Below are 25,328 nucleotides of genomic sequence, written 5' to 3' on the forward strand. Positions count from 1 at the left end.
GGGGCGGGGACGGGGGGACGTGAGAATCAGGTTCGAAGCGTCGGGTTTCGGGGCGGCGCGGAACCGGCCGTGGAGGGAGCGCGGTGAGCGCGGATCGGATGAGACGCAGAGATCTGGGCTCTGAATACGCACCCAGAGGAATCTCGCCTGGAGAAGGCGCGCTGGGACGCGGCAGCGAACGCGCGCGCGGTCACGGCGGTTGAGGCGGCCATCTTAGAAGTCTGGGTTGCGAAAAAGCGTCTGCGGGCGTCGAGCGGCCCGAGAGTGCGGGAATGCGGGCGTTGAGCCTGCGAACCCCGGCGCGTGGTTTGGCGCGCTTGGCTTTTAGTGCGAAGGTGCGCGACTCGGGCGCCCTTTCGGTGTGCGGTACGAACGGACGCGGCCTGGGGCTCGCGCGCGATGAGATGTGAAGCTACGACACCCGCTCTCTCGGAACACACGACAGCCACGCAGTGCCAAATCTTTTGCCGTTTTCGCCAACGGACGTTGCCAGTTCGGATTTAGACCCCCTTTTCCGAGTAAAGGATTCGGCACCGTCTACGGCACCGCAGTCTGATTTTTTCATCTCGCGTCGCGAACGATTGTTAACCGCGCAAAGGGCGACGATTCGCGATCGAACGCGGATCGAAGTCGCCCCTGCGCGGTCCACATTCGAGCATCGGGAGCGGGCCGGCGAGAAGAGCGAGAGGTGTTTCGTCACGCCATCTTCCTCTATAGAGACCAGTTCGGAGCCGCGCCACGAACTGCACGGATGTCGGCGTTCACGCTGAGCTCCGCCGCGGCGCTGTCCGCGCGGCGACTCCTCAACCCGCGCGGGTCGAACCCCGCCGTCCACCGCGGGCGCGTCGCCGCGGCCCCGCCGCGCGCGTCCATACTCGGGAAGGTGATGGACAAGGTACGCGCCGCATCTTCGGGCATGAGCGTCGCCAGCGGTGACACGTACACCGTGACGTTCTGCTCCAACTGAGACGGGGGCATGCAGGAGTTCGAGGCCGCGAAGGCCGCGATCCTGCAGGTGCATCCGGACGCGAACGTGGTCGGGAACAGGATCGACGAGTACCCGATCACTGTTACCGTGAGCAAGGGGGAGGACGTCATGTGGAGCGGCCGGCAGCAGGAGCTGTTCAGCCGGAACGGCCGGCGCGCGCAGGCGGACATCATCGCCGCCCTCGAGGAGGCGCGGGAACAGTGAGCGAAGTTCGATCCCCTTAGCTAGGCTAGAAGAGAGCGCGCGCGCGTCTCTCGGCAACGTCGGCAACGTGACAGCCGCCGCGCACCAGCCCCGCGATGGGCAGCGCGACGAGCCGATGGAAGAACGCCGACGGAAGCCGAGAGCTGGCGCCCGCTGGATTCCATTTTTTTAAAAGTAAACGATTTTTTTCCTTACTGCTTGTCAGTATCTCAAATGAATAAGTAAGGTATTAATTTTTCTCTCCAACCAGTCAAACAGCACGCCACTCACGCCTCGCCCAGACGCTGCTTGAGCGAGAAGATCTCGTTCTTCAGCGACGCCAGCTCCGCGTTCGCCGTCGCCATCTCCACCTCCACGGTCTCCTGCATGATCTCGGCCATCAGCTGCGACACGTCCTCCTCGGTGTCCAACAGCTTTCGCTGAATCTCCGCAATCTCCGGAGGCACAGCCGCGCCGTTGACCTGCTGCGGAGATCTCGCGCTGCTGCTCGGTGACGCGTCGGTCAGCGCCTTCGGCCTGTTCCGCATGCGATCCATGAGCTCGCGTCCCGGGTCGATCCCCGCGCGGGACAGCTGCTGGTGCAGCTGGCCCGCGAGATCCTCCGCGTCTTCCCACCTCTTAGCCGCCTCATCGCGATAAAACTTAGCCTCCTCCGCCTCCTCCCGCAGACGCGCCTGCTCGGCGAGCATCGTCTCGGACAGGAGCTTGAGCTCCCTGCCCTCGCGGACCTTCTCCTGGAGCGCCTTGATGTGCGACATGAGCTTACCCGTGGCCCTGTCGCCGACGGTCGAGTTGACGCCCTCGCTCATCACCTCCGCGAGGGTCAGCTCGAGCTCCTCAATCTGCGTGCGAAGGTCCTCAACCTCCTCGTCGCTGAGCAAGGATTTGGACTTGCCCTCGTCGCCCTCCTCGTCGCCCGCGCCGTAGTAGGCACCCTGGGTCGCGGCGGCAGCCTCCGCGGCGGCCATGCGCGCCTTCGCCCGCTTCAACTCGTCGGCGAGGTCGTCCGCGCGCCGCCGTTCGCTCTCCAGCTCGTGCGTCAACTTCTTAATCGACTGCGAGTAACTCGAAGCCGTCTCCTCCGTCTCCGCGAGGTGAAGCTCCGAGCTGGTGAGCTCCTTGAGCATGGCCTCCTCCATAGCCTTGAGCTCGCGTTCCGCGCGGTTCAGAGCCCCCTCGAGCCTTCGCTCGGTGTTCGCAGCCTCGTGCGCCGCGGCGTCCGCGGCGGCTGCGGCGTCGGAGCGAACCTGCTCAGCCTTGGCCGCCGCTTTTTTCGCCTCGAACGTCGCCTCGCGGGTGCGCCGCTCGAGCTCGGTGACGGTCGCCTCGAGGTTCTCGATGCTCGCGTTGCGATCGCGGACCGCCGCCGCCGCCTGCGCGAGCTCGTCGCGCAGGTTACGCTCGCGCTCGGCGGCCGCCTCCTTCGTCTTCTGCGCGGCGTCCTCCGCCGTCTCCTCGGCGGCGCGAGCCTTGACGGCGGCGGCTGAAGCGGCTGTCGTGGCGTCCTCGCGCATCTTCTCTGCGCGCATGAGCTTCTCCGTCGCCTGCTCCGCGGCGGCCGCGTTGGTCATCGCCTTTTGCCTCGCCTGCTCCACCTCCTCGCGCGTGGACGACGCCACGCGCCCCTTGTTCCCTTCCAGCGCCTCCATCTGGAAGAACCGGTCCTGGACCTGTCTCAGTCGGTACGAAGCCGTCGCCGTGTCCTCCGCGCTGTACCGCGCGTCCACGGCGTCTCCCTCGGTGATGCGCTCGCGTTCCTGCACCGGCACCCCCGCGACGAGGAACTCCACCTCCTCGATCTGCCTGTCCCTGTCCGCGGCGGCGCGAACCGCCTCCTGCTTCGCCTCCGTAGCCTCGGACGCTTTTTGATCGAATTCGACTCGAGCCGCTCGGAGCTGCTCCGCGAGGTCCGCCTCGCGCTGCGCGTCGACGTTGCGATCGGGGTACGGGTCCCTCGCGGCGGCGGCGGCTCGACGGGCCTCCTCCGCGCGCCGCGACTCTTCCACGATGGACGAGGCCTTGGCGTCCACCTTGCGCTGGGTGTCCGCGGCGGCGCTCGCCGACGCTTCGAGGGTGGCGATTTGCGCGACAACCTTGGCGTGCTCGGACCGCATCCACTCGAGCTCGCCGGACTTGTCGTCGAGCGAACCGCGGAGCATGTTCGCGCGTTCCTCCGCGGCGCGTGCGGCGTAGGAAGCCTCCACGGCCGCCATGGCCGCCGCCCTGCGCTGCTCTTCGATATCACCACCCCCGGACCCGTACGCGTCGCCCGAGCCCCCGTAATCGTACGAGGAGGAGGACGAGAGAGATTTGCGCTGTTCGCGATCGGCGAGGTCCCGTCGCATCTGCGTCAAACCGCGCTCCTTGTCCTGGAAGGACGCCTCGAGGTCGTTGGCTCGGCGCTTCGCCTCGCGGAGGACGAACTCAGCCTCCTCGAGGGCGTACTGGATCGCCTCAGCCGACGCGCCCGACCGGGCGGAGCCCCCAGACGACGACGACTGCTGCTGCTGCTGAGGCGGCTGGTGGTGGGAGGAGGACCCGCCGTAGGGCGCGGGCGCTCCCGACTGCGGGCCGTACGTGGAGTCCTGCTGCGTTGCGGACAGCTGCGCGAGCGCATCCTTGATGGCGGCGACCCGACGCTCCATGTCGGCCACCGCAGCCTTCTTCTCGTCGGCGGCAGCCTTCAGACCCTCGATGTACTCGTGACCCTTGGAGAGCCGCTCGGTGAGCTGCTCGCGCTCCGCTCCGTAAAGCCCGTCGAGCTGCGCGTACATCTCGTCGTACTTGCGAAGATTGGCCACCACCTCGTTGCCGGCCTCGTCGAGCGCCGCCCTGAGCTGTGAGAGTTCCTTCTCGCGCTCCATGAGCGTCTCGCGCGTTGGCGGGGGCCTGCCGCCAAAGTCTAGCGGCCTGGCCGGCTGCTGCTGCTGCTGCTGCTGCTGCTGCTGCTGCTGCTGCTGCTGCGACTGGCCGCTTCCCTGGCCGTAGCCAAAGGCGGACGCTTGCTGTTGATCGCGCTTGAACTCGTCGGCAGCCTTGCGACGCTGTTGCTCGAGCTCCGCGGCGCGCATGACGGTATGCTTGGCCTCCTCCAACTGGCCGCGCATCCACGAGAGCTCCCTGTCGCCCTCCTCCAGCTGCCGCCGCATCTGCGCAATCTCCTCGTCGTCGCCACCGCCGCCGCCGCCGCGACCGCCGAGGGACGCGGACGACTGCTCAGACTTCGCGCGGGCAAACTTGCGCTCAGCCTCGAGCGCGCGTTGGTTCTCCTTTCGAGCCTCCTCAGCCTCCTGAACCGCGCGGTCGATGTCGCGCTTGGCGTCGGTGAGCTCCCGCTCGCGTCTCGCAATCTTCGCCTGCATCTCCCGGGAGGTGTCCTGCGCCTGCCTGAGCTGCACGCCAGCCTCAGCGGCGGCGACGGACGCCGCGCGACGCTCCTCCTCCAGGCGCTGGAGGTCGCGGGACGTCGCGCGCTCGTGCTCGAGCTCCTCGTGCACGGTCCCCTCGGCCATTTTCATCTTGATCGAACGCTTCAGCTCGTCCATGCGATCCTCCAGCTCGCGCAGGCGGCGCTGCGCGTTATCCGCGGCTGTCGCGGACGCCTTTCGCGCCTCCTCCATGTCGTGCGCGTAGTCCGCAGCCTGTTTGGACCAGGTGATCTTCTCCTTGATGCTCGCCAGCTGTCGCATCCTCGCCACGTCCGTCTGCCCGCCGACGTCGCCCCCGGATTTTGCCAGCTCGTCTCGAAGGATCCGCTCGCGCTCCGCGGCGGCGTCGTAAGCAGCCGCCGCAGCCTCGGCCGCGACGCGCATCTTCTCCACCGCGGTCACCGCCGCGCGCTGGGCGCTGGCGGAGACGGCCTTGGACTTTTCCTCAGCCTTCAGCTGTTGTTGCGCAGCCTTGTCGTACGCGGCGGCGCTAGCCGTCGTGGCGCTGCGAATCTCCTCGAGCCTCGCCCGTCGCTCGCCCATCTCCATCTCGCGCTGGTGAACCAGCGACTTGGCCTGCGCGATGGTCTGTTCGCTCTCGCGAACCTTCAGCGCGGCTTTGTTGGAGACGTCGGACGCCTCGCGCCGGGTAACCTCGAGCTCCGTCTTTAGGCGCTCAACCTCCCTCGTCTTATCGTCCCTCGCTCGGAAACCCTGCGCCTGGTGCTCCTCCAACCTGTACACGGTGTCGGTGTCCTTCATGCGCCTGCAGCGCTCGATCTCGTCGGCAATCTTGCCGAGGTCGCGGACGATGCGCCCGAGGTGGTTATCGGTCGCGGCGAGCGCGGTCTCGGCCTCGCGAAGCTTGTCGTTGGCCTCCTCCACACGGGCGGTGGCCTCCCTGGCGACGTCGGTCACCTTCGATCGAGCCTTGGCCAGCTCCGCGCGAGCCGCCTTGAGCTCCTCGAACTTCTCGTCCTTGGCGGCCGCGGCGCCGCCGATCTGGCCCTCCGCGTCGACGAGCTTCGTCATGCAGTCGCGAACCTTCTCCGCGGGGAACGCGGCGTCCTTGGCTGCTTGCTTGGCGGCTTCGAGTTTTTCACTCGCGTTAATCGCCGCAGCCTTCGCGTCCTCCGCTGCAGCCTTGGCGCGCTCCTCGGCGCGAAGGAACTTCTCGCGGGCCTCGTCGCCGGTGGCGGCCACCTCGAGCGCCGCCGAGCGAGCCTCGAGCATCTCACCGCGCATTCGCGACACCTCAGCCTCCTTAGACTCAAACGCGCGCTTGAGCGTGTCGGCTCTGTGCTCAGCCTCGTGCACTCGCAGGCTGGCGGCCCTCTCAGCCTCCGCGGCGAGGCGCCTGGCCTCGGTGAGCTCCGCGCGGACGTTCTCAACCTCGCGGTCCTTCTCCTCCTTTGCCGCCCACGCCTCGTCGAGCCGTTCCGCGGCGATGCGGAGCCTCCCCGCGCTGTCGTCGTTTGCGATTGTGGCGCGAGCCGATTCCAACTCGCGCGTGATTCGCTCGAGTTCGGCGTCGACGAGCTCCTTCGCGGCCCACGCCTCCTGTATGCGCCCGTCTGCCACCCTCAGCTGCTCGGACGCCTCGTTGGTCGCCATGTCGGCGCCCTCGGCGACGCTTTCGAGCGCCAGGCGCGCCTCCGCGAGTTGCGATCGGACCAGTCGAATCTCTTCATCCTTCTCCTTCACCTGCAGCCGGAACTTCTCCTGCGCCTCGCGCGCAGCCTCGAGGGTCCGTCGCGCCTCGTCGGACATACCCGACGAGCGCTCCAGCGCGCCGCGCGCGTCCGCCAGCTCCGCGCGGGTCTCCCCGAGGTACCACTCCTTCTTCGACACCTCCTCCTCGAGCTGGCCGATGCGCTCCTCCATCTCCCTTCGCGCGTTTTTCCGCTTTTCATCCGCTCGCTTCGCGCTCTCCTCCGCGCGCTCGGCCCTGCCCCGGAGCTCCTCGAGCTCCTTGCGCGCGGCGTGGAGCTCCGCGGTTCGGTCCTCGAGGTTACCCCGCGTCGCGTTGAGCTCGCCCTCGAGGTTTTCAATCTTGGGCTTAAACTTGGAGATTTCGCCGGTGAGCTTGGCAGCGTCGCGAAGCGACTGCTCCGCTTTGAACGCCGCGGCTTTGGCCTCGTCAGCCTGCCTTCGCAGCTCGGCCACCTCGCCCTCCTTGGACCCCGCGCTCTTGCGCGTCGCCTCGAGCGCCGTCTTGAGGCCCTCGAGCTCGCCCCGAAGGCGGTTAGCCTCCTGCTCCTTCTCCTCTACCCAGTGGAGCGCGTCTTCGGTTCGCTTCTCGCTCTCGCGGAGTCGACGCTCCGCATCCTCCGCGCGACGGCTCATCTCCGCCTGCTGCTCCCCGGCCTGATTCCGTTGGCTCTCCATGTCCCCGGACCTGGATTCGAGCTCTCGGACGCGGTTCCGCGCCTCCTCGAGCTCCGACCGCGCCTCCGCCTCCATCCGCTGCGCTGTCTCGGCGGCGTCGTGCCAGTGATCGATCTCCTGGACCAGCTCCTTGACCTTGGCGGCGCGTTCGTCCGCGGCGGCGGCGAAGAGCTCCTCGGCCTCCCTCGCCTGCCGCCGCGCGTCGTCCGCGTCCCTCTGCGCGTCGTGGAGCTGGTCGACGGCGCGGTCCAGCTCCTGCTGCAGCCGCGCGCGATCGCCGTCGCCAGATTCGACGGCGCCGAGGCGGTCGTTGGCCGTCTTGAGCGCCTGCTGCGCGACGGAGAGCTGCGCCCTGGCGTCGTCGCGCTCCTTGATGATGGCGTCGACGTCCTGTCGCCCGCCTTTGCCGTAGCGCGCGCGGACGAGGAGGCCGCGCCGCGACGGGGCGGGCGCCCCGAAGCCTCGTCCGAGGGCGTCTCCGCCTTGGGAGGCGCCCCTGGTGAACGGGCGGAGCGAGTGGCGCTGGACCAGGCTCCTGGCGCCGATGGCGCGCGAGAGGCTGCGATTCGATCGATACGCGTGTGAGGGATGCGGGGTCAGCGTCGCGGACGACGATGGAGGCGCGCGGCGGGTGTTGGGGCGCGGGACACGTGGGCGGGTGGGGACGCGCTGACGGGGCACCACATCGACTCGGCTGTTCAAACGTCGCGTCGAGGGATGGGTGCGGGTGATGGATGGTCCGAGGGCGCTCACCCGCGTCCCGAGTCATCGGGCGATCCATCGAATGCTCTGGCTCGCGCCGAGGGTCTGCGCCACGCGCGGGGGCCCGCGAGCGACGCGCCCGCGGGGCTCAGCGACGCCATCCGCCCGGCCGCCCCCTTTCGCTAACAAAAAACGGGTTTGCTTCGGTTCCGACGAGGGCTAACGCTCGCCCTTCAGTGGTTCGGACACCCTGACCCGCCACGCGTCGCGCTGTGCCTCTCACCGCGTATCACCCGGCGGATTCGTCCGTCGACAATTCGTCGAGCGCGGCTGTGTGTGGCTGCGGCGGGGCCCTGCAACGATGCCAAACCTACCCCGCCGGATCGATCGGTGTCAGCACGAGCAATTTTTTGAATTCGAGCAGACGTTGGGCTGTGACTCAAGAAAAGCCACAGACGAACCCCGCCAGCCAATGAGAATTGCTTATCCACTCACCCACTTTCCAGTGTAGTCCACGGTCAAACAGACCCTGAAATTCCTACGTGGCAGGGTCAACCTCCGATTACCACCTGCGAGCTTTCGCAGGCGAAAGCGGGCTCATCGCAGCCGCCTCCACGTTTTCCCGTGTGTCACACGAACGGCGCGCCGGCGGCGAACCGACGGGCTCATCGACGTCATGGGTTGGTTTCCCTGGGACGACACCCCACCCGACGCGGGCGCCCCCGTGGACGAGGACACGTACGTGGTCACCTACTGCCGCAACTGAGACGGCGGGCAGCAGGAGTACAACGCGGCGCGCGACGCCATTCGCAAAGTGCACAAGCATGCGAAAGTCGTGCCCAACAGGATAGACTCCTACCCCATCCAGGTCAGCGTGACGAAGGGCGGCACCACGATATGGAGCGGACGACAACAGGCGCTGTTCGCTAAGAACGGCAGGCCAGCCCAGAAGGAGATCGTCGCCGCGCTTCAGAAGCGTTAAGCGAGAGGTCTCGTGAGGATGCCGACTCGGTTTTTCATGGTTTTCCGAGTCACGAGGCATCGGAGAGAGTAAAGCGCTCGAGACGAGCCGCATGCGGAGTACCCGGAGCAGTGAAGCCGCCGCCGTAAAGCCCACATCACGGGCGGGGCGGACGGGCCGATTCGATCCCCGGCGAAACCACGCGAGCCGCGCCGACGAGCGCGAACCGTGCCCATTCTTTCGCAACGTAGCCGAACAATTAATGATGTATCATACGATGTGCTAGTCTCACCTCAAAGCCTTGGACGGGTCCACCCCCGCGGATTCCAGCTGCGCCCACATCTGCGCCGCCACCATCTCGAGCGCATCCACGGTCCTCGGCGTCGACGCCGACGACGCCCCGGGCGTCATCCCGTACATTCGAACCAGACCCGCGAGCTGACCGCACAGCCAATCCAGCTCGGCGATCTTCGCCTCCTCCGACCCGGTGGGCCGGGTGTCCGCGCCGTGCCCGCGGTGTCCCGCGAGCGAACGAAGCTCCTGCAGCATCGCGCTCTCCATCAGCTGCACCTCTCGCTCCGCCTGCGACAGGGACGACTCCAGACGCATGTACGTCGCCGCGGCGTCGGCTGCGGATTTCGCCGCGTGTTCCTCGGCGCCTCGCCTCGCGAGCTCCGCCGAAGCAACCGCGCTCTGCGCCGTGGACACAGCCTCCTTGCTCTTACGCTCGAGGTCCGCGAGGGAGTGTTCGAGGTCCGCAATCTTGGCGTCGCGCTCGGACACGGCGCGGTCCGCGTGCGACGACGCGTCCCTGGCCTTGTCGGCGAGCTCCTCGTATCGCCGCTCGGCATCCGCCAGCTGCGCCCTCACGGCGTCCTCGCGGTCCCTCGCCGCTTTACTCGCGTCGGCTCTGCACGACGCCGCCGCGTTCTCCGCGAGCTTGACCTGGTCCATGGCCTTGGCCGCCGCGCGCCTCGCGCCGTCGACGACAGCCTCGGCTTTGCGTAAGCGCTCCGCCGCCTCCTTGGCGAGCGTCGCGTTGGATTTGGCCTTTGTCCTCGCGTCGTCGAGCTCGGACCGAATCTTTCGCAACTCGCCGTCGCGGACTCGAAGCGCCTCTTGGAACTCTTTCGCCGCGGCGTCCGCGAGCTCGGCGTCCATGGCGTTGCGTCGCATGCGCTCGATCTCCTGTTCGGCAGCCTGGATCCGCGCGCGTCCGTTCACCGCCGCCTCCTCCGCCTGCCGCTTGACCTCCTCCAGCTCGCGCTCAACCTGCGCTCGTTTGGTGGACGTCTCCGACATGGCGCCCTGCCATTCGCCGTGCATCTCGTCCAGCTTGGCGCGGAGTCGGTCAGCCTCGGACCGCGCGTCGCGGACCGCCTCGCCCGCCTTGCCGAGCTCGTTGTTGAGCCGCTCCACCTCGGCAGCCTGCTCGTTGATCTTGGCCCGGCCGTGGAAGGCGGCGTCGTCCGCCTGTCGTTGAACCTCGGCGAGTTCCGCCTCGGCGCGATCCGCCCGAGCCGCCGCCTCCCGAGCGCGATCGCCCCCCTCCTCGCGGAGCTGCGCAGCCTCGCGCCGGAGCTGCTCGAGCTCGGATTCGTGCGCGCGTATCCTCGCGCCGCCCTCCTCGGCGGCGCGCCTCGCGTCGTCCTCAACCTCCCTGAGCTTCATCACCGCCGCCGCCGCCTCGTTGACGGCAGCCTCGAGCTCCTTCGCGGCCATCTCCTGGCCGTTCTTGAGCCGGCGCTCGAGGTCCTCGGCGGCGGCCACCGCGGCGCGGCGCGCGTCCTCAGCCTCGTCTCTTTGCCTCTCCATGTCCTCCAGCTGGCGGTTGGCCATGTCCTCGCCGCGCCTCAATCGCTCCTCGAGGTCCGCGGCGGTTGACGCCGTTCGGAGCGCCTCCTCCAAAGCCTCGCGCATGCTGCCGAGCTCCCCGTCCCTGCGATCCATCTCGAACGCCAACGCTTCCGCGCGCGATTCGAGATCGCGGATGCGCGCGCCGCCCTTCTCCGCCGCCTCCGTCGCCTGTCGCTTGACCTCGTCGAGCTCGCGAGCCGCGTCATCCGCCATCCTCGCCGCTCGTTCCGCATCCTCGAGACGGCCTCGCAGCTCTCTCAAGTCCCGATCGCGGTTCTCGACAGCTTCCCGCCACTCGCTCGCCCTGGATTCCGCCTCTCGGAGCTTACGCCCGCCCTCCTCCGCAGCCTCCGTGGCGGCCCTGCGGATTTCCTCCAGCTCCTGGGCGATCTGCATGGTGTGCGCGTTGGCCTTCTCCTCCCCAACCTTGAGCCTCCTAAACGCGTCCTCGGCTTTGTCCTCGGCTCGACGCTTTTGCTCCTCGAGCTCCTCGGAAGCCCTCTGCGCCGCCCTCGCAGCCTCCCTGGCCTGGTCGAAACCGGCCTGGATCTGCCTGACCTCGTCTTCCTTGGCTTCGGCCGCCTCCTTCCATCGGTCGGCGCTGTCCTCGGCGTCGCGGATTCGCTGGCGTCCCGCGGTGGCCGCCTCCTCCGCCTGACGCCGCACCGTCTCGAGCTCCTCCCGGACCCGAGCCGCGTCAGACGCCTCCTCCCGCGCCGCGTTCAACGCCTCGCGGATGGACTCAACCTCCGTCGCTTTGGCTTCGCTGGCGTCTCGCCACTCCCTCGCGCGATCCTCGGCGGATCGTAGGTTGCGCGACGCCTCATCCGCGGCGCGCGCGGCGTTGTCTCGCTCCTGCGCCAGCTGATCCTTGACGCGCTCGAGCTCCGCCTGATCGCCCGTGGCCTGAACCACCGTCTGCTCGAGCAGCTTGGTGACGCCGCCGAGCTGCGACCAGGCGTCCGCCGCCACCTTGTTCGCCTCCAGCTCCGCCTTGGCGAGGTCGTCGCGAAGGGTACGTTCGCGCAGCGCAGCCTCCATGGCCTTGTGCGCCTTAGCCTCGGCGTTTTTGCGCTCCTCCATGAGCACCGCCGCGGCTTGCTCCGCCTGGCGCAGGCGCTCCGCGGATTCGGCCGCGGCGGCCGCGGCGACGAGTCGAGCGTCTTCCGCGAGCTTCTGCATCTCCTCAGCCTGACGCAGGCGATCCGCGGTGTCGTTCGCGCGGTTCTCGTTATCCCTGGCCCGGTTGTCGTTTTCGTTAGCCTTGGCCCAGGCTTCGTCGAGCTGTCGCTTGACGTCGGCGAGCTGACCCTCGAGGTTCTTGGCGCGTTCCTCAGCCTGAGCGATGCGCTCCTCCCTCTCCGCGATCCTGCCCTCGAGCTCCTTCACCTTGTTGTCGTGCTCCCATCGCTCGTGCTCAATCTTGCCCCGGAGCTCCTCGAGAGCGCGCTCCCGCTCGGCGATGCCCGCGTTCGCATCCCCGAGCTCCTTACGCGTCGTCTCCAGCGCACCGTCCCGTTCCTTGACGATTCCTCGAGCCTCGTCGCGCTCGTTCGTCAGACGCTCCACCTGCCCGTCGCGCTCGTGGACGATGCCGCGCGCCTCGTCCCGCTCGCGAGTGCGCTCCTCGATGGCCGCCTGGCGCTGGTTGATCGTCTGCTCGCGCTCCCACGCCGTGTGACGCGCCTCGTCCCTCTCCTTCTCCACGTGGTTGATCGTCTGCTCGCGCTCCCACGCCGTGTGACGCGCCTCGTCCCTCTCCTTCTCGCGTTCGTTGATCGTCTGCTCGCGCTCCCACGCCGTGTGACGAGCCTCGTCCCTCTCTCGAGTGCGCTCCTCGAGCTGCTCGTCGCGTTGTTGCAACTCGAGGTACGAGTTGTCGCGCTCCTGCATCGCGGAGCGGAGGTGCTGATCGCGCTGGATGATCGCCTTCCTCGCGTCCTCCACGTCGCACCGCAAACCCTCGATCTCCTGGTTGAGGTTCTCCCTCACCCGCTTGAGCTCCGTCTCCTTCTCGTGAACCCTCGATTGCAGCACGGAGACGCCCTCTTCGAGGTGGCGGATCCGCGCGCCGCCGTCCCGCGCCGCCTCCGTCGCCATCCGCTTCATCACCTCGAGCTCGTCGTTCGCGGCGGCGAGCTGCGCGTTGGCGCGTTCCTCGCCCTGGCGCAGACGGTGGAACGCCTCCTCCGCCTTTTGCACAGCAGCTTGGCGCTCGAGCTCCAGCTGGCGGACGTCGGGTCCTGTAGAGCCGTACCCGTACCCGCCGCTTTGGCCGCCGCCGCGCGCCTGGCGCTCCATCTCGGCCTGGACCTCCTGGAGCTGCTGCTGGGTGAACTCGAGGTCCGCGCGCACCTCCCTGGCCCGGGATTCCCAGAGCTTCGCGCTAGCCTCCGCCTCCCTCATCTTGTTGGACGTGGACGAGACCTTCTCCACCGCCTCTCGGGCGGCGCGGCGAACTTCCTCGAGCTCGCGCTCCTGCATCTCCCTGATCTGCTGCGCCTGCGCCTGCTGGACGCGATCGAGCTCGAGCCACTTGTCCACCGCGTACTTCATCGCCTCCTCCGCGGCTGTCTCGACGCGCTCCGGGGGGATGCTGTGGTAGGAGTCATCGCCGAGTGCGGCGGGCGCTTCGACGTTGTTGGGCGCTCTCGGGCGCATCGTCCGCAGGAGGCGCGGGGCGCCGGGCCTCGCGCGGGGGATCGCTCGGGGTCGGCGATGGGCCCCCGTCTGAGCGCGAGCGAACGCGAACGCGGAACCGGCTGACGCCACCGCCATCGAGCTCGCCATCGTCGCCCCGAACGTCGTTTCGAGGGATTATCCGCTTAGGGCTGATTAGGATGCTTTTTGGCTGGGGTTAGTTACGCGCCCGGACCGTGCTTGACGCTGAGCCCGTTCGGATCTGGAGCCCTGGCGGCGCTCGGATCGCGAGCACGGGTGAAATGTGGGCGTAAACGTGCGGACCGTTCGTCCGTGCGCGCGGCTCTGCCCTTCAGCGCCCGCCCACCCGCGAAGAGGGTTCGTGAGAAATTTCAAACTGAAAAAGTGCGCCGAGGGACAATTTTGATCTGCGCCGGCCCAAGCGGCGAGGCAACAACAGAGCGATGGTTTATACGGACTTGATCAGACCTCCGTTTCTGAGTTACCGAAGGTAATTCCTGCCAGTCTGCACTGCCGAATCGGGGCGTAAATATCGGACAATAACTCTTATTTCTATCCTCGCGACTGGATGTCATCGGGAACGCCTCGTCGCCACATCGGACGACACGCACCGAGTGGAAACGAACTATGCACCACATCGCCGCCGCCGCCCAAGCCCACGCGCGCGCACCCATCGTCGCGCGCGCCCACGCGTCTTCCCGCCGCCCGACCCGCCGCGCCTCCGTCATCGCCAACGTGGGAAGGTCCAAGACCAACGAGCTCACCGGTGAGCCCGAATGGGTGGAGATCAGCGACGCGGCCGCCGCGATCGAGGACGCGCAGGAGCAGTACGGCGCCGGGGACTTCGCGGGCGCCGTGAAGACCCTGGAGGGCGCGCTGAAGCTCGGCGGGAGCGGCGTGAAGCGCGACAGGTCCAAGCCCGCGGAGCTCTCGCTGGGCGAGAAGCAGTCTATCTTCTACAACCTAACGTCGGCGCACTCCAAGCTGGGAGCGGTGGACCGCGGCCTGGAGGCGCTGGAGGCTCTGCTGCAGGCCGGGTACTGCTCGGCGCAGCTGTACGGGTTCGGCAAGGCCAACGAGGATTACGTTCGGCTGCTGAGGGACCCGGATTTGGAGTCGGTGAGAGGCGACGCGAGGTTCAAGCAAATCGTCGACAAGTACCAGGTGACGCCGACGGAGCTGCAGCTCCAGCTGGACCCGTCGCAGTCCGTCATCGGCCGCGCGATGAAGATGTGGGGGTCCAAGAAGTGACTAATAACTGGAAGTAGACTAATAACATGAAACGTGCCTTCTATTGGTTAGGGAAGACTTTCCCCAACAACCGACAGCCGATTGCGTCTCTCCGACGGTGGATCCTCACAGCCAAGGCCTCCACCCGGACCAGCCGCTCGCGAGCACCCCCGGGTCGGTCGCGAGCGCCAACAGGCACTCGACCTGCTCCTCGACCGACGCGCAGACCGCACCCGCGCGCGCCCTCACGTCGCCAGCCGTGCCGCCGAAGACGAGGTCGCGCATCCCCGCCCAGTGCGCCTGACCCTCGTGCTTGGGCGCGCACTGCGCGAGGGTGACGTGGCACGGGTTCCCGAGCTCGAGCTTGTGGTGGGCGTGCGCCACCTTCAGCTCCACGACCCTCGCCTCGTCGCCGCTGAGACCCATCGCGACCTGGCCCCCGAGATGATGAACCCCGAGATGATGACCGAGGTCCGCGGCGGATGACGAGCCGCCGACGCCGCCGTCTATGGACGATGACTCCGCCTTCGCCGCGGCTCGGCCCGATTTCATCGACTGCAACCGCGCCTCCCGCTGCCAGTCTATGAGCGGCTCCCTCAGGAAAACGTCCATGACGCCGCGTAACAGCGCGGACCCCCGGCGCAGCGCGTGCATCGCCTTGGCCATGTCGCCGCGAAGGGTCTCGATCGCGTCGTGGGGCGCGAGCGGCCCGAGCATCGCCGGCGTGGCCCGAAACGGCGTGAGCTCGGGGATGGGCAGAATCGCCGTCGCCGTGCCGAACGCGTACCCAAAGTCTATGTGAACCAGCGACCCGTCCCTGAGGTCCACCAACACGTTCTGCAGGTGCCTATCCCCCACCCCGGCGACCCAGCCGCACACGCTGGCAGCGGCGAGGGTCGCCGCGTACCTTCGACGCATCGCGAGAAAAGCGTCGGGGGAACCCGCAGCCGCCGCCAGCGCCCTTCTCGCCGCGGGCGCCGGACGGATCGGATCCGAACCGTCGTTTGGACGGGCGGAACTCGAACCGCCACCGTCCCAAATGGACCCGCCTCCCTCCCCAACCATCGCCGCCGCCCCCGCGTCCGCGGTTATCCGCCCCAGGTGCGACAGTATGAACGCCGCGTCGTCCCTCGGGCACCGCGCCATGGACGCGAGGAAATCCGCGTTGCCGTTGGCCGGCTGCGCGCCGTACCTGGCGCCCACGAGGCCGACACGACGCCTGTACATGCCAGTCGTTGGATCGATGACGCCCGCGTTTTGCGCTTTTTGTCCCTGCCCTTGTCCGGTGTCTTTGTCCTTGGCGGAGGCCTGCGCGCGGATCCAGAACTGGTGCTCCTTCACGCAGTTGTTACCGTCCTTGGTCGAGCCGCGCACGGCTTCGAGCATCGGCGTGGTTCCCCCGACGAATTCCAGCAAACCGCACCTGGCGGACAGAGGAGCGACGTGGAAGGTTCGCACCGTCAAACCCCTGTGCCTCGACCCCGGGTGGGCGAGTAGCAGCGCGTCCATGGCGCGGAACAGGCGTTCGATCCTGTCGTCCTGTCGCAGGTCCTCGGAACCCTTGGCGACGAAGGGGTACTCGCGGCCGTCGCTTCCCCGCGCGACGAGCTTTTTTGGAAACTGCTTTGAGCGGAAGAGATCAACCTCGGGCTCGAAGCCGACGATCTGCGCGTGCGTGGCGACGTCCGGCGGGCCCCTCAGCGCGTCGTACTGCCCCGGAACCTCCACGCCCATCCGAAACGTCGGACTCAGGTGCCTCCTCCCGGGAACTCCCGCGGATCCGGCGACGGGGGCTTCAAACGAGTCGAACCAACGCGAGAACTGGGTGACGCGCTGCCTGGGCAACTCCTGAGCCTTGCCGAACTGTTTCATCCACCCGTCGACGATCTTGCGCTCAGCCTCCGCGACGGAGTTTGGCAGCCACCTCGCGAGGTTGCCCTTGGCGAGGCGTTTCTCGCGGTCCGAACCGCCGATGGCTCTCGTCAGAGGGCTTCTCGCCATCTGCGCGAATCGGGCGTTTAGGTTACCGAGCCCGGGTTCGTCCGGGTCGCCCACGTCCCTGACCATCTCGTCGGCCACGGCTGATAGGATCTCATCGCACGTGCCCGCGTGCGCCAGCATCTTGAGGTGCCCGCGCCACCACTCCAGTCGCTTGTGCGGAAAGTCCAGTAAGGTCACCGCGCGCGTGAAGGCGTCCCGAGATGGCGAGTGGAGCATGCGAGCGAGCCTCTCGGACCTGTCGAGGCCGACGTTCGTGAAGTGAGCTCGGCTCAGGTGGAAGTCGGGGTGCACGGCGGAGGGGTACGAAGACGCGAGCGCCTCGAGGCAAGGGACCAACGCGTCGCCGCCCGCGCCGGGGACCTCCAGCGAGCTCAGCATCTGCGGCACCCACTCGACGAAGAGCCAAGGCGGGACGTCTGGCGCGAACTTCGCAAACTCCGCCGCGACGGCGCTGGAGCCTCCTCTCACGAGGGCGAGCACCCTGGGTATGAGATGACGCGCGCGCGGGACACCGGACGCGCCCCCGGCGAGCGCCAATAACGCGTGACGGACCAACGACGGCTCCAATCCCAAATTGGAGGATTTCGAATCATCCGGAGATTTGAGCAGCTCGTCGCAGTAAAGCGCCAGGCGAAGGGAAGCCTTCGCCGCGCCCCTCGCCTCGTTGTCGTCGGTCCCTTTGCGCGATTTGCTAATCTCCACCGCCTCTTCGAAGCTGTCGAGCGCCAGCTTGGACAAGGCGCGTCCATCGCCGACGGGAACCACATCGTCGTGGAGGTGTTCCACGATGGGCGATAGCGCGGCGGCGACCCGACCGACCATGGCGGCGCACTCGGCGGCTTCCGCGGGAAACTCGCGAAGGTCCTTAGCCGCCTCCCCGCGTCTCCAGTTCTTCATGAGATAGGAGAGAACCGTGTTGAGCTCGAGGGCGTTGCGCCCCTCTACGGACGCGCGCGTTCCGTCCTCCTCGAACCCCGCGGGCGCTCGGCACTGCTCCAGCTTAACCTTGCACAGAGCCTTGGTGTACATCCACATCTCGTCAGCCTGCGGCCCGAGGCGCGGTCCCAGTCGCGCGCTTCGCTCCTTCACCAGGTTCATCGCCTCGTTGCACCACGCCATCGCGGTCGTCAACTCGCCCGCGCGCATCAACCCTTTGCTCGATCGCAGCAACGTCGCGCACCTGTCGCGCTCAAGAAGGTCGCGAACCGTCTTACCCCGAACCAGCGAATGCGGGGCGTGCCCGTTGAAAGCTTCCAACGCGATGCGCCTGACGCCAACCACGCGTTCCCACGACTCGGGGGGATCGAGAACGTCGCTCGGCCATCGCGCCCGCCAGCGCTCGAGCAAAGCCTCCAGCGCGCCGGCGCCCGCGTCGATGTCGAACGCGCTCGCGTCGCCGCCGTAACGGTCGTCGTAACGGCCGTCGTTCGCGCCGCCGTTCGCGCCGTTTACGCCGTTTGCGCAGATCCGGCGACATAAACGGGTGAGCTCCAGCGCCTCCTCCAGCTCCGCCGCGGGTTGCAGCGGCTGCAGCAGCGCCCTTCGAACAAACGACGCCGCCGGGTGCGACCCGATCCAACGACGCCTGAACCACCGGCGAAGCGCGGCGATCCGCGTGAGGGCGACGTCCTCGACGCCGTCCCTCAACTCCGACGCGGCGAGTTCGACGCCGAGCTCCTCCGAAACCCACCCGCCCGGAGCCGCCGCCTTGGCGCACCGCCGGCAAAAGTCGGTTAGCTTCCGGGGATGCGCGACGCCCGTGGCGTGGTCGTAGCTGCACGCGTCCTCGCCCAGACGGAGCATCGCGCGCACCGCCGCGTTGAGCGCGTCGCCGCCCAACGCGGAGCCCGCGACGGCTCGTTCCTCGGTCGTTTCGTCGACGGGCCTCAGCGTTCGCGCGTCCCACTCGACACTCGGGCAAACGTGGTGGCAATCGTCGAGGACCTCCTGCCACTTGCCGAGCCTCTGCAGGCAGCGCAGCCGCTCGCGCTCCCACAGTCGGGCGGTGGCGGCGTTCGTGCTGCGCGCGTGCGACGCCGTTGGAGTCCCGTCGGCTTCCTCTAAACCGGCGGATTCGAGCAGGTTGAGGTAAATGTCCGATGCTCCCCCCGCGTCTCCCTCGAGCTGCGCAGTCAAAGCCGCGTCGGTTACCGGGTCGTCATTCAGCGACCCCTTGAGGCACAGCCGCGCGGCGTGCTCGTCCCCCGCCGCGCGGTACAGCCCGGCGAGCGCGTTCCACAGACTGGCGGTGGATCCGTCGGGCGGATCCCCGCGCGGCGCGTTGGACCGTCGGACCGTTTTCGCTCGTTTTGAAGCGGGGGGCTTAAACTCGGTTGAGATTTCCGAGGAGTGCAGCGCTCGGGCCTCAAGCGCAACGATGCCGTGGGCGATGAGCCCACCGCCCATGTACGCCACCCTGGACACGTCCCCCGCTTCGAACAACGCGCCGGGATCGGAGGCGGCCTGCTCGAGCGCCCACTTGGCCAGGGTCTGATCCGCGCCGGACGCCGGGAGCAGATCCCTCATCGCCGCCCTCACGTCCCTTCGAAGCGGTCCAGCGCCGCTGCCCCTCGAGTCGGTCCCGTCGGCGGACTTGCGCTTGTTGGACGTACCGGACGTGGACGCGACGGGGGCGGCGGAATTGGCGGCGGCGGCGGAAGCGGCGGCGGCGCGGTCGTCCGCGGCGAGGGCGGCCTGGGTGAGCGCGCGCAGCAGCGCAGACGCCGAAGCCTGGTCTCGAAGCGCGAGCGCGGCGAGGGGGTCGAGGAGGGAACCGGGGGTCACCGCCCTGACGTCGGGGAGCTCGCCCGCGCGGTACGCGCGCGTGAGTCTCACGGCGTGCCTTCGTTCCTTGGCGCGCTCGCGCTCGTGACGCCTGCGACGCTCGGCCGCGGCGATGACGGCGCTTCTGCCCCCGTCGACGGGCGTCTGACTTCCCCCGCCGCCGCCGCCGCCCGCGCCCGGCGAAAACGACTGCGAGGATCCGCGTAGCACGCGCCGGGAGATGGATTGGGTCCCTCCGGCGGCGAAGGAGGGCGCGTCGAAGACGGTGTCGCCGACGCCTCCGACGCCGCCCCGCGTCGACGACGTCGCCCGACGGAGCCACGGGGGCAGTTCCGCCTGCGTTGCGCTGAAATCCGGCTCCGATTCGGGCGCAAAGTCGTTTCTTCGAATCCCGCCCGAGGTGAGCGTCGCGGCGCCAAACTGCGTCGAGAACGTTGCGCCGATCGACGCCCTCGCGACGGGCGTCGCGAGCACCCTTCCCCCCCTTCCGACGACGACCGTGGGATTCGTGGGGCCCCGCTGCGAGGTTGCGAGCGATGGCTGGTCCCCGCTTCCCTGCGTCAAAAACTGCGACCCAAACGAGCCGTCGACGCCCTGCGAAGTCTGCGAGCTGAACAGCGGCGCCATCGGGAGCGAAGCCCCCTGCCACGCGGTGTCCACGAACGCCTCGTGAAACTCGCAGTCCATCAGGTCCGAGTCGAACACCGGCGTGCGGTACGCGGACTCGGACCGGGGCACGGCGAGGACCACGTGGCACGCGGCGGCGAGCCAACCCGCCGCGGTGGCGGCGACGGAGGCGGAGTCGCCAGCCGCCGTCGGTAGCGTTCGCAGCGCGGCGCACAGCCGCCTCCCCAGGTTTCCCGCGGCGGCGTTCGCGTCCGAGAAATCCAAGGCGGTGGACCGCGACTGCACCGCCGCCGCGGTGGCGGCGGCGAGTGAGCTCCCGGGAAGGTGCGAGTGCCAGTGTTTGAGCACCGCGGATGCGGCTGAATCTTCACCACCAACTCTGTTCGACTCTGGCGATTCCCCCGAGCCCGAGGCACAGTCGGCGAGCGCCCGGAGCAACGGCGATCGCACCGCCGGGGAGTCGGCGAGGGTGGGGACGTGCGACGCGACGGCGACGCACAGCTGTGCGTGCGCGTCCCGAACGCCCGAGTCGGCCGAGCCCCAAAGCTCCTTCTCGGCGCGTTCGAGCGCGACGCGCCACGCGACTTGATCGATTTTCCGACCGTTTGGCCACCGTCCCGCCTCCTCCGCCAGCGTTGGAAGCGTTCCGGCGAGAGATCTGAGCGCCAACACGTGGATCTGTGGGTCTCTCGCGGCGAGAAGCGTCGGTAAAGTCGGTAACATCGCTTCGGCGAAGGCGGCGCTCGCGTCTTTATCGCACTCGGCGACTTTTGCCAACGCGGATAACGCGACGAATCTGGGTTCGCCGTGGACCTTAGGTAACAGCGTGTTGAGCTGCGTGATTGCGGTGGATGAGTCCTTTAGGAGCCACTTCGGGTGTTTGCGCGCGATGCGCTCGCACGCGGTGATGAAGGCGTCCTGCGGTCCGATGTCGTACAACTTCCGGAGTCGTTTTTTGAGAACCGAGTGCCATTTCGGTTCCGTCGGCTTTGCGTCTGATTCGTTGGCTTCGTGGTCGTCGTTATCGACGCTCTCGGCCCTCTTTCGCTGCTCCGCGCCCTGGTGCAAAGCGACGCCGAGGAGCGAAGCGGCGGCCGCGTGTAACGGTCGACCTGTAGACGCGCCGGGTTCCATGAGGCACGTCGCGACCCCCGCGCAAATGTAGGCAAATTTGCAACCCGGGTCAACCTCCCACCCGGCGCCGCCGCCTTCGCCGCCGTCGTGCCTCACCCGCGGCACGTGACCGCCGAGGTCGAGCGTCCCGGCCATGGCGAGGGCGCCCACGATCTGAACCCCGCACGAGCGCATCGTCCGGCCCTCCTCGCGGCTTCCCAACGCTGGGTCCACGTCTATGAGCTCAATCACCGAGTCCAGCGTCGGCTTCAACGCATCCGCGGCGATTTTGTCCAAATCGTCGTTGGAAACCATCCCTCGGCCCCGAGCGCGTCGCACGGAGGCGCGAACCAGCCTTCCCGTCAGTTGCGTCACGAGCGAGATGTTCTGACGCAGCACGTACGGCGCCTTGATGGGCGCGACGCGAACCACGTGCGCGGTGAACTCCCGCAAGAGTTCCTCCGTCTCTCCATTTGCTTCGTCGAATTTCCAGGCGCGAGCGCACTCAAGCGCGGCGACGGCTGACTCCCGAAGCGCGGCGTGCAGCGCGTCGCACTTCTCCGCCGATGACGCGTCCAGCATCGCGCGCAGCACCGCGGGCAACAGCTCGCGAGCGTGTCGCTCGAGGAAGGATCGGTTTACGAAGGGAGTATCGTCGTCGACCGCGTCGTCGGCGGCGGCGGGTTCCGAGGGCAGCGTCGCGCCGTCGTCGTCGTCGTCGTTTCCCCCTGGCAGCGGCTGCGAGTCGGCGAGGTTGAAAAAGTTGCCTTCGCGTTTCGCCCGCTCGATCCTCTCAGCCTCGAGCTCCTCCGGCGATCGTTCCGCGAGCACCTCGATCTCCTGCGAGTCGTCCGGGCCGTCCCGCGCTCGACGCGAGCGCTCCTCCTCGGCGGCGATTGTCGCGCGTTGAAAAGCGTCGATTTCCTTGCGGTGCAGGCGGAGCAGCGCCTTTGCCACCAACAGCCTCGGCGCGTGACCCACCGCCCGGTCGCTCAGCAGCGTCCGCAGAGATCCGACCAGCTTCGGGGTTTCGTGCGCGTCGTCAAAGTCGGTGACGCCGCCGCGGGTGAGGTGTTCGAGCGCGGCGAACACCGAAGACGCGAGCGGATGCGTCTCGAGCTCGTCGAGGGGACCCTCGTCGTCTTCGCCGTTTTCATCGGGTGCGTTGTTTTCCCCGTTTTCCCCGTTTCGATTTTCGTTCGCGGCCGGGTCTTCAGGGCGCGATGAGGGGTTCGCGGGCGGAGCCCCGAGAGTCGCGTCCCCCGCGGCGAGCGTGGCCGATAGCGTGAACGGCAGCGTCGGGTCCGCGGGCGCGGCGCCGTCGCCCCTGGCTGACGCCGAGGCTCTCTCCCGCCGCGCGGCTCTCGCGGATACGAGCCTGGCCTCCACCTCGAGCCTCGGCCGGTAACTCGGTTCGAGGAGGCTGTTCCAACGCTTGGACATCACCTCCGTGCCTCCCCTGGGCTCGAACATCGCCTGATAGAACTTGACTTTGGTCTGCGTGCGCGTCACCAGCGCTGCGTACGCGCGAAACGCGGCGAGACGGGCCCGAGAGTTGTCAGCCTTGGAAATTCTCTCGGGCTCCGGATCGACCGATCCGTCCTCGTCGTCCATCGCCCTCGGCTGGGCCGCTTCGTAATCGCGCCGGGCCTTCCACGCGTTCCACGCGTTGGTCGCGTCCGCGATGGCCACCGCGGTGACCCCGGCCCCGTCCAGCTCAGAGACCAGGTGTTTGGCGCAATGAGCGTTGAACTTATCGACCGAATTTCCCGGTCCCGCCGCGACGTCATCCTTGCCGAGCTTCTCGTAGAGGCTGAGCAAGGACGCGTAGGCGACCCGAGCTCCCGCGACGGCGCCCCGCGGAGGGATACCTTCGCCTCCGTCGTCCAGCCGATTCGATGGGGAGATGACGTCGACGATTTGCCGAGCGCGCTGGGTGAAAAAGTCCAAAGCCGCCGCCGCCGGCGCGTCAGCAAGGAGCGCCGGCAGGAGCGAGCATCCCGCGACGACGCGTTCGTTTGGGTCGTTCGATCCGTCCATCGCGAAGGTCCAGGCCTCCGCGGCGAGCCTCGAGTCACGCCACGTGTCATCCCCCGCATTCCACGTGTCATCCCCCCGCTCCCTCTCGTCGACGTTCGTTCGCAGCGCACGAGCGAAGGCGTCGGCGCCCCCGTCGGGGTCGGACGCGACCAAGCCCGCGGTCGCCGCGAGCAGCTCCGGCGCCCCGGTTCTCCCGAAGGCGTCGAGGAGGACGCTTCTGACGGCGGCGAACGCGGCAGCCTCGGGGCTACCCGCGGGTGCAGCCGCGCCGCCGCCGTCGCGAAGCAGCGACGCGAGGCGCGTAGCCGCGGCGATCGCGGGGACGGGCGCGTAGCCGCCGGCTCGTATGAGCTCTGGCAGCAACGACAGCGCCTCCCTCTGCGCCGCGCCGAGTTCTCCCCCGTCCGAATCCGGATCCGGGTTTGGGCAAATAACGCGGCCGATGGCATCCGCGAGCGTCTTCTGGACGTCGCCCCCGTCCACGCCGAAGATCACGCGGGTGCTCACCGCGGCGTCCAGCGCGAGAACGCGACGCGTCAGGTTAACTAACGTGCGCCGGCGCGTGGATACATCCTCGAGCGCGTCCTCGTGAAAATCCGCGAGGTTCGCGAGCCGCGCCGCGTGGGGCTTCAGAGCCGCGAGTATGTTCTGCTCCGTGAGACCCGCCGCGGTGGTCGACGCGGGCACCTCCAGCGCGGAACTCAGCATGCGGAGCGCCGCCGTGCGACCGGGGCCCCCGTCCACCACCCTGTCCACCAGCGGCTTTGCGTATTTTCCAAAGTTCCATCGGCACGCGCCGGCGACATCCTTTGGAAAATTCTGAAGGAAAGCCTCGCCGCGCGCCGCCGCTTCCTCGGCGTCCTTCGCGCTCCTCCCCCCGACCCTCGACGTCGCACGCGACCCCTCTAGGCTGTTCCGCGACGTATCGTCGTCGGGGATCTCGTCCCCGAGCACGATCGCGATGAGGAAATCTGCGGGGACACCCAGGTGGACGCCGACGGTGACGAGAACTTTACCCGAGACTCGCTGACCTGGCGTCGCGCCCGGTCCAATATCAGCGGCGGCCAGGAGAAGCCGCCGCCCGAGCCTCCCCCTGGACGCCGGTCCCTCCGTGGGGAGCAGCTGCCTGAGTAGGTTGACGTTGGCGAGGGCCCTGTACCCGGCGGAGAGCTGCCTGGCCGCGGTTAAACCGCGAGCCGTGCGCAGATCCGCCGAGCCCAAATCGAATCGATCTGACCTGGACGAGAGCAGGCGCCACAGCGACTCCCTCGCGCCCCTTCGCGTCGCGGCCACCCGCGGGATCGTCCTCGCGATGCCCTCCGCGACCATCGGCTGGAGCATCCTGGCCGCCGCGCCCGCGAGCTGGTTAACGTCGTCGAGTCGCCCGCCCGTCACGTCCGCGCCGAGCGTCTCGGGCGCCAAGGTGGCGAGGCACAGCAACCGAGTCAGCCCGCCGCCCCCGCCGCCCGGTGAGTCACCGCCCGGTGAGTCACCGCCCGGTGAGTCACCGCCTCCGCCGCCCCCGCCGCCTTCGAGCGCGTCCAGTAGCTCAGCCAGCCGCGCGTCGCCCCCCTCGCGCCCCACGGCGTGCTGCGCCAAGACCATCACCTGCACCGCGAGCCTGACCCTCGCGCGATCGAGGTCCCTGAGCCGCGCGCCGCGAGGGGCCGACGGGGCCCGAACGATCGTCTCGTCCGCCCCGTCTCCCGGGAGCTGCGGGACGCCCCAACGCAAAAAGTGAGCCGCCGCCGCGACGGGATGCGTCGGCGGCATGGAAAGCTTCTTCTTCGCGGTGAATTCGTTTCCTCCTTCTCCTTCTTCCTCGCCGCCCGCTCCGCCACGGACGATGATCCCGAGGTCGACCACCTCTCGCTCGAGCGCCCACCGCGCCCAGTGCAGCGCCGCGGTGACGTTCCGCATCCACGCCGTCGCCCCCGCGACGTCCTCCGTTTTCGTTCCCAGCATCGCCTCGCGCTCCGGCTGCGGGACGGTTACTCGAAACGGCCACGCGGCGCCGCCCATCGCATGCCGGACGCCGTCGAGCCACCGCGCCGGGGAGACGTACCCCGGGAGCCTCTGCACGAGCGCGGCGAACGCGAGCTGGGACTCCAGCCTGGCGCGGGTCTCCGTCCGGGCGGTTCCCCGCGCGAATATCCACTCCACCAGCCGGGGTAAGGTTTCAAACGCGCCCCCCCTTTGAGCGGAGCTTTGAGCCGTCGGCGCTCGAGATAGCGCGCCGGCGTGCCTGGCGCACGCGCGCACCGCCGCGCGGCAGAGCAGCGCGCCCGCCTCCTCCGCGCCCGCCCTCGGCGGGTCGTTCTCGCACAGACGCAACGATCGAAGC

General features: G+C 68.3%; 6 protein-coding genes across 6 annotated transcripts; 1 reads left to right on the forward strand and 5 right to left on the reverse strand.

Annotated features, from left to right (window-relative positions):
• Window positions 1-26: 26 nt before the first annotated feature.
• On the reverse strand, window positions 27-212 carry MICPUN_60218 (predicted protein; the record flags this gene model as incomplete). Its single annotated transcript, XM_002503972.1, has 1 exon — window positions 27-212. One exon carries the CDS (start codon window positions 210-212, stop codon window positions 27-29), a length of 186 nt encoding a protein of 61 aa, XP_002504018.1.
• A 499-nt stretch (window positions 213-711) lies between these two features.
• On the reverse strand, window positions 712-1,161 carry MICPUN_101570 (predicted protein; the record flags this gene model as incomplete). Its single annotated transcript, XM_002503973.1, has 1 exon — window positions 712-1,161. The coding sequence occupies one exon, from the start codon at window positions 1,159-1,161 to the stop codon at window positions 712-714; it is 450 nt and encodes a 149-aa protein (XP_002504019.1).
• Window positions 1,162-1,398: 237 nt separating this feature from the next.
• Window positions 1,399-7,871, reverse strand: MICPUN_60220 (predicted protein; the record flags this gene model as incomplete). The annotated part of the gene is made up of 2 exons (XM_002503974.1): window positions 1,399-7,567; window positions 7,762-7,871. The coding sequence occupies 2 exons, from the start codon at window positions 7,869-7,871 to the stop codon at window positions 1,459-1,461; spliced, it is 6,219 nt and encodes a 2,072-aa protein (XP_002504020.1). The 3' UTR covers window positions 1,399-1,458.
• A 401-nt stretch (window positions 7,872-8,272) lies between these two features.
• MICPUN_51067 (predicted protein) lies at window positions 8,273-8,785 on the reverse strand (the record flags this gene model as incomplete). The annotated part of the gene is made up of 1 exon (XM_002503975.1): window positions 8,273-8,785. One exon carries the CDS (start codon window positions 8,783-8,785, stop codon window positions 8,273-8,275), a length of 513 nt encoding a protein of 170 aa, XP_002504021.1.
• A 5,031-nt stretch (window positions 8,786-13,816) lies between these two features.
• On the forward strand, window positions 13,817-14,440 carry MICPUN_60223 (predicted protein; the record flags this gene model as incomplete). Its single annotated transcript, XM_002503626.1, has 1 exon — window positions 13,817-14,440. The coding sequence occupies one exon, from the start codon at window positions 13,817-13,819 to the stop codon at window positions 14,438-14,440; it is 624 nt and encodes a 207-aa protein (XP_002503672.1).
• A 105-nt stretch (window positions 14,441-14,545) lies between these two features.
• Window positions 14,546-16,420, reverse strand: MICPUN_51069 (predicted protein; the record flags this gene model as incomplete). The annotated part of the gene is made up of 1 exon (XM_002503976.1): window positions 14,546-16,420. The coding sequence occupies one exon, from the start codon at window positions 16,418-16,420 to the stop codon at window positions 14,546-14,548; it is 1,875 nt and encodes a 624-aa protein (XP_002504022.1).
• Window positions 16,421-25,328: the final 8,908 nt, after the last annotated feature.

This window comes from Micromonas commoda, chromosome 7 (genome assembly GCF_000090985.2).
Source record: "Micromonas commoda chromosome 7, complete sequence".
Classification (NCBI taxonomy): Eukaryota; Viridiplantae; Chlorophyta; class Mamiellophyceae; order Mamiellales; family Mamiellaceae; genus Micromonas; species Micromonas commoda.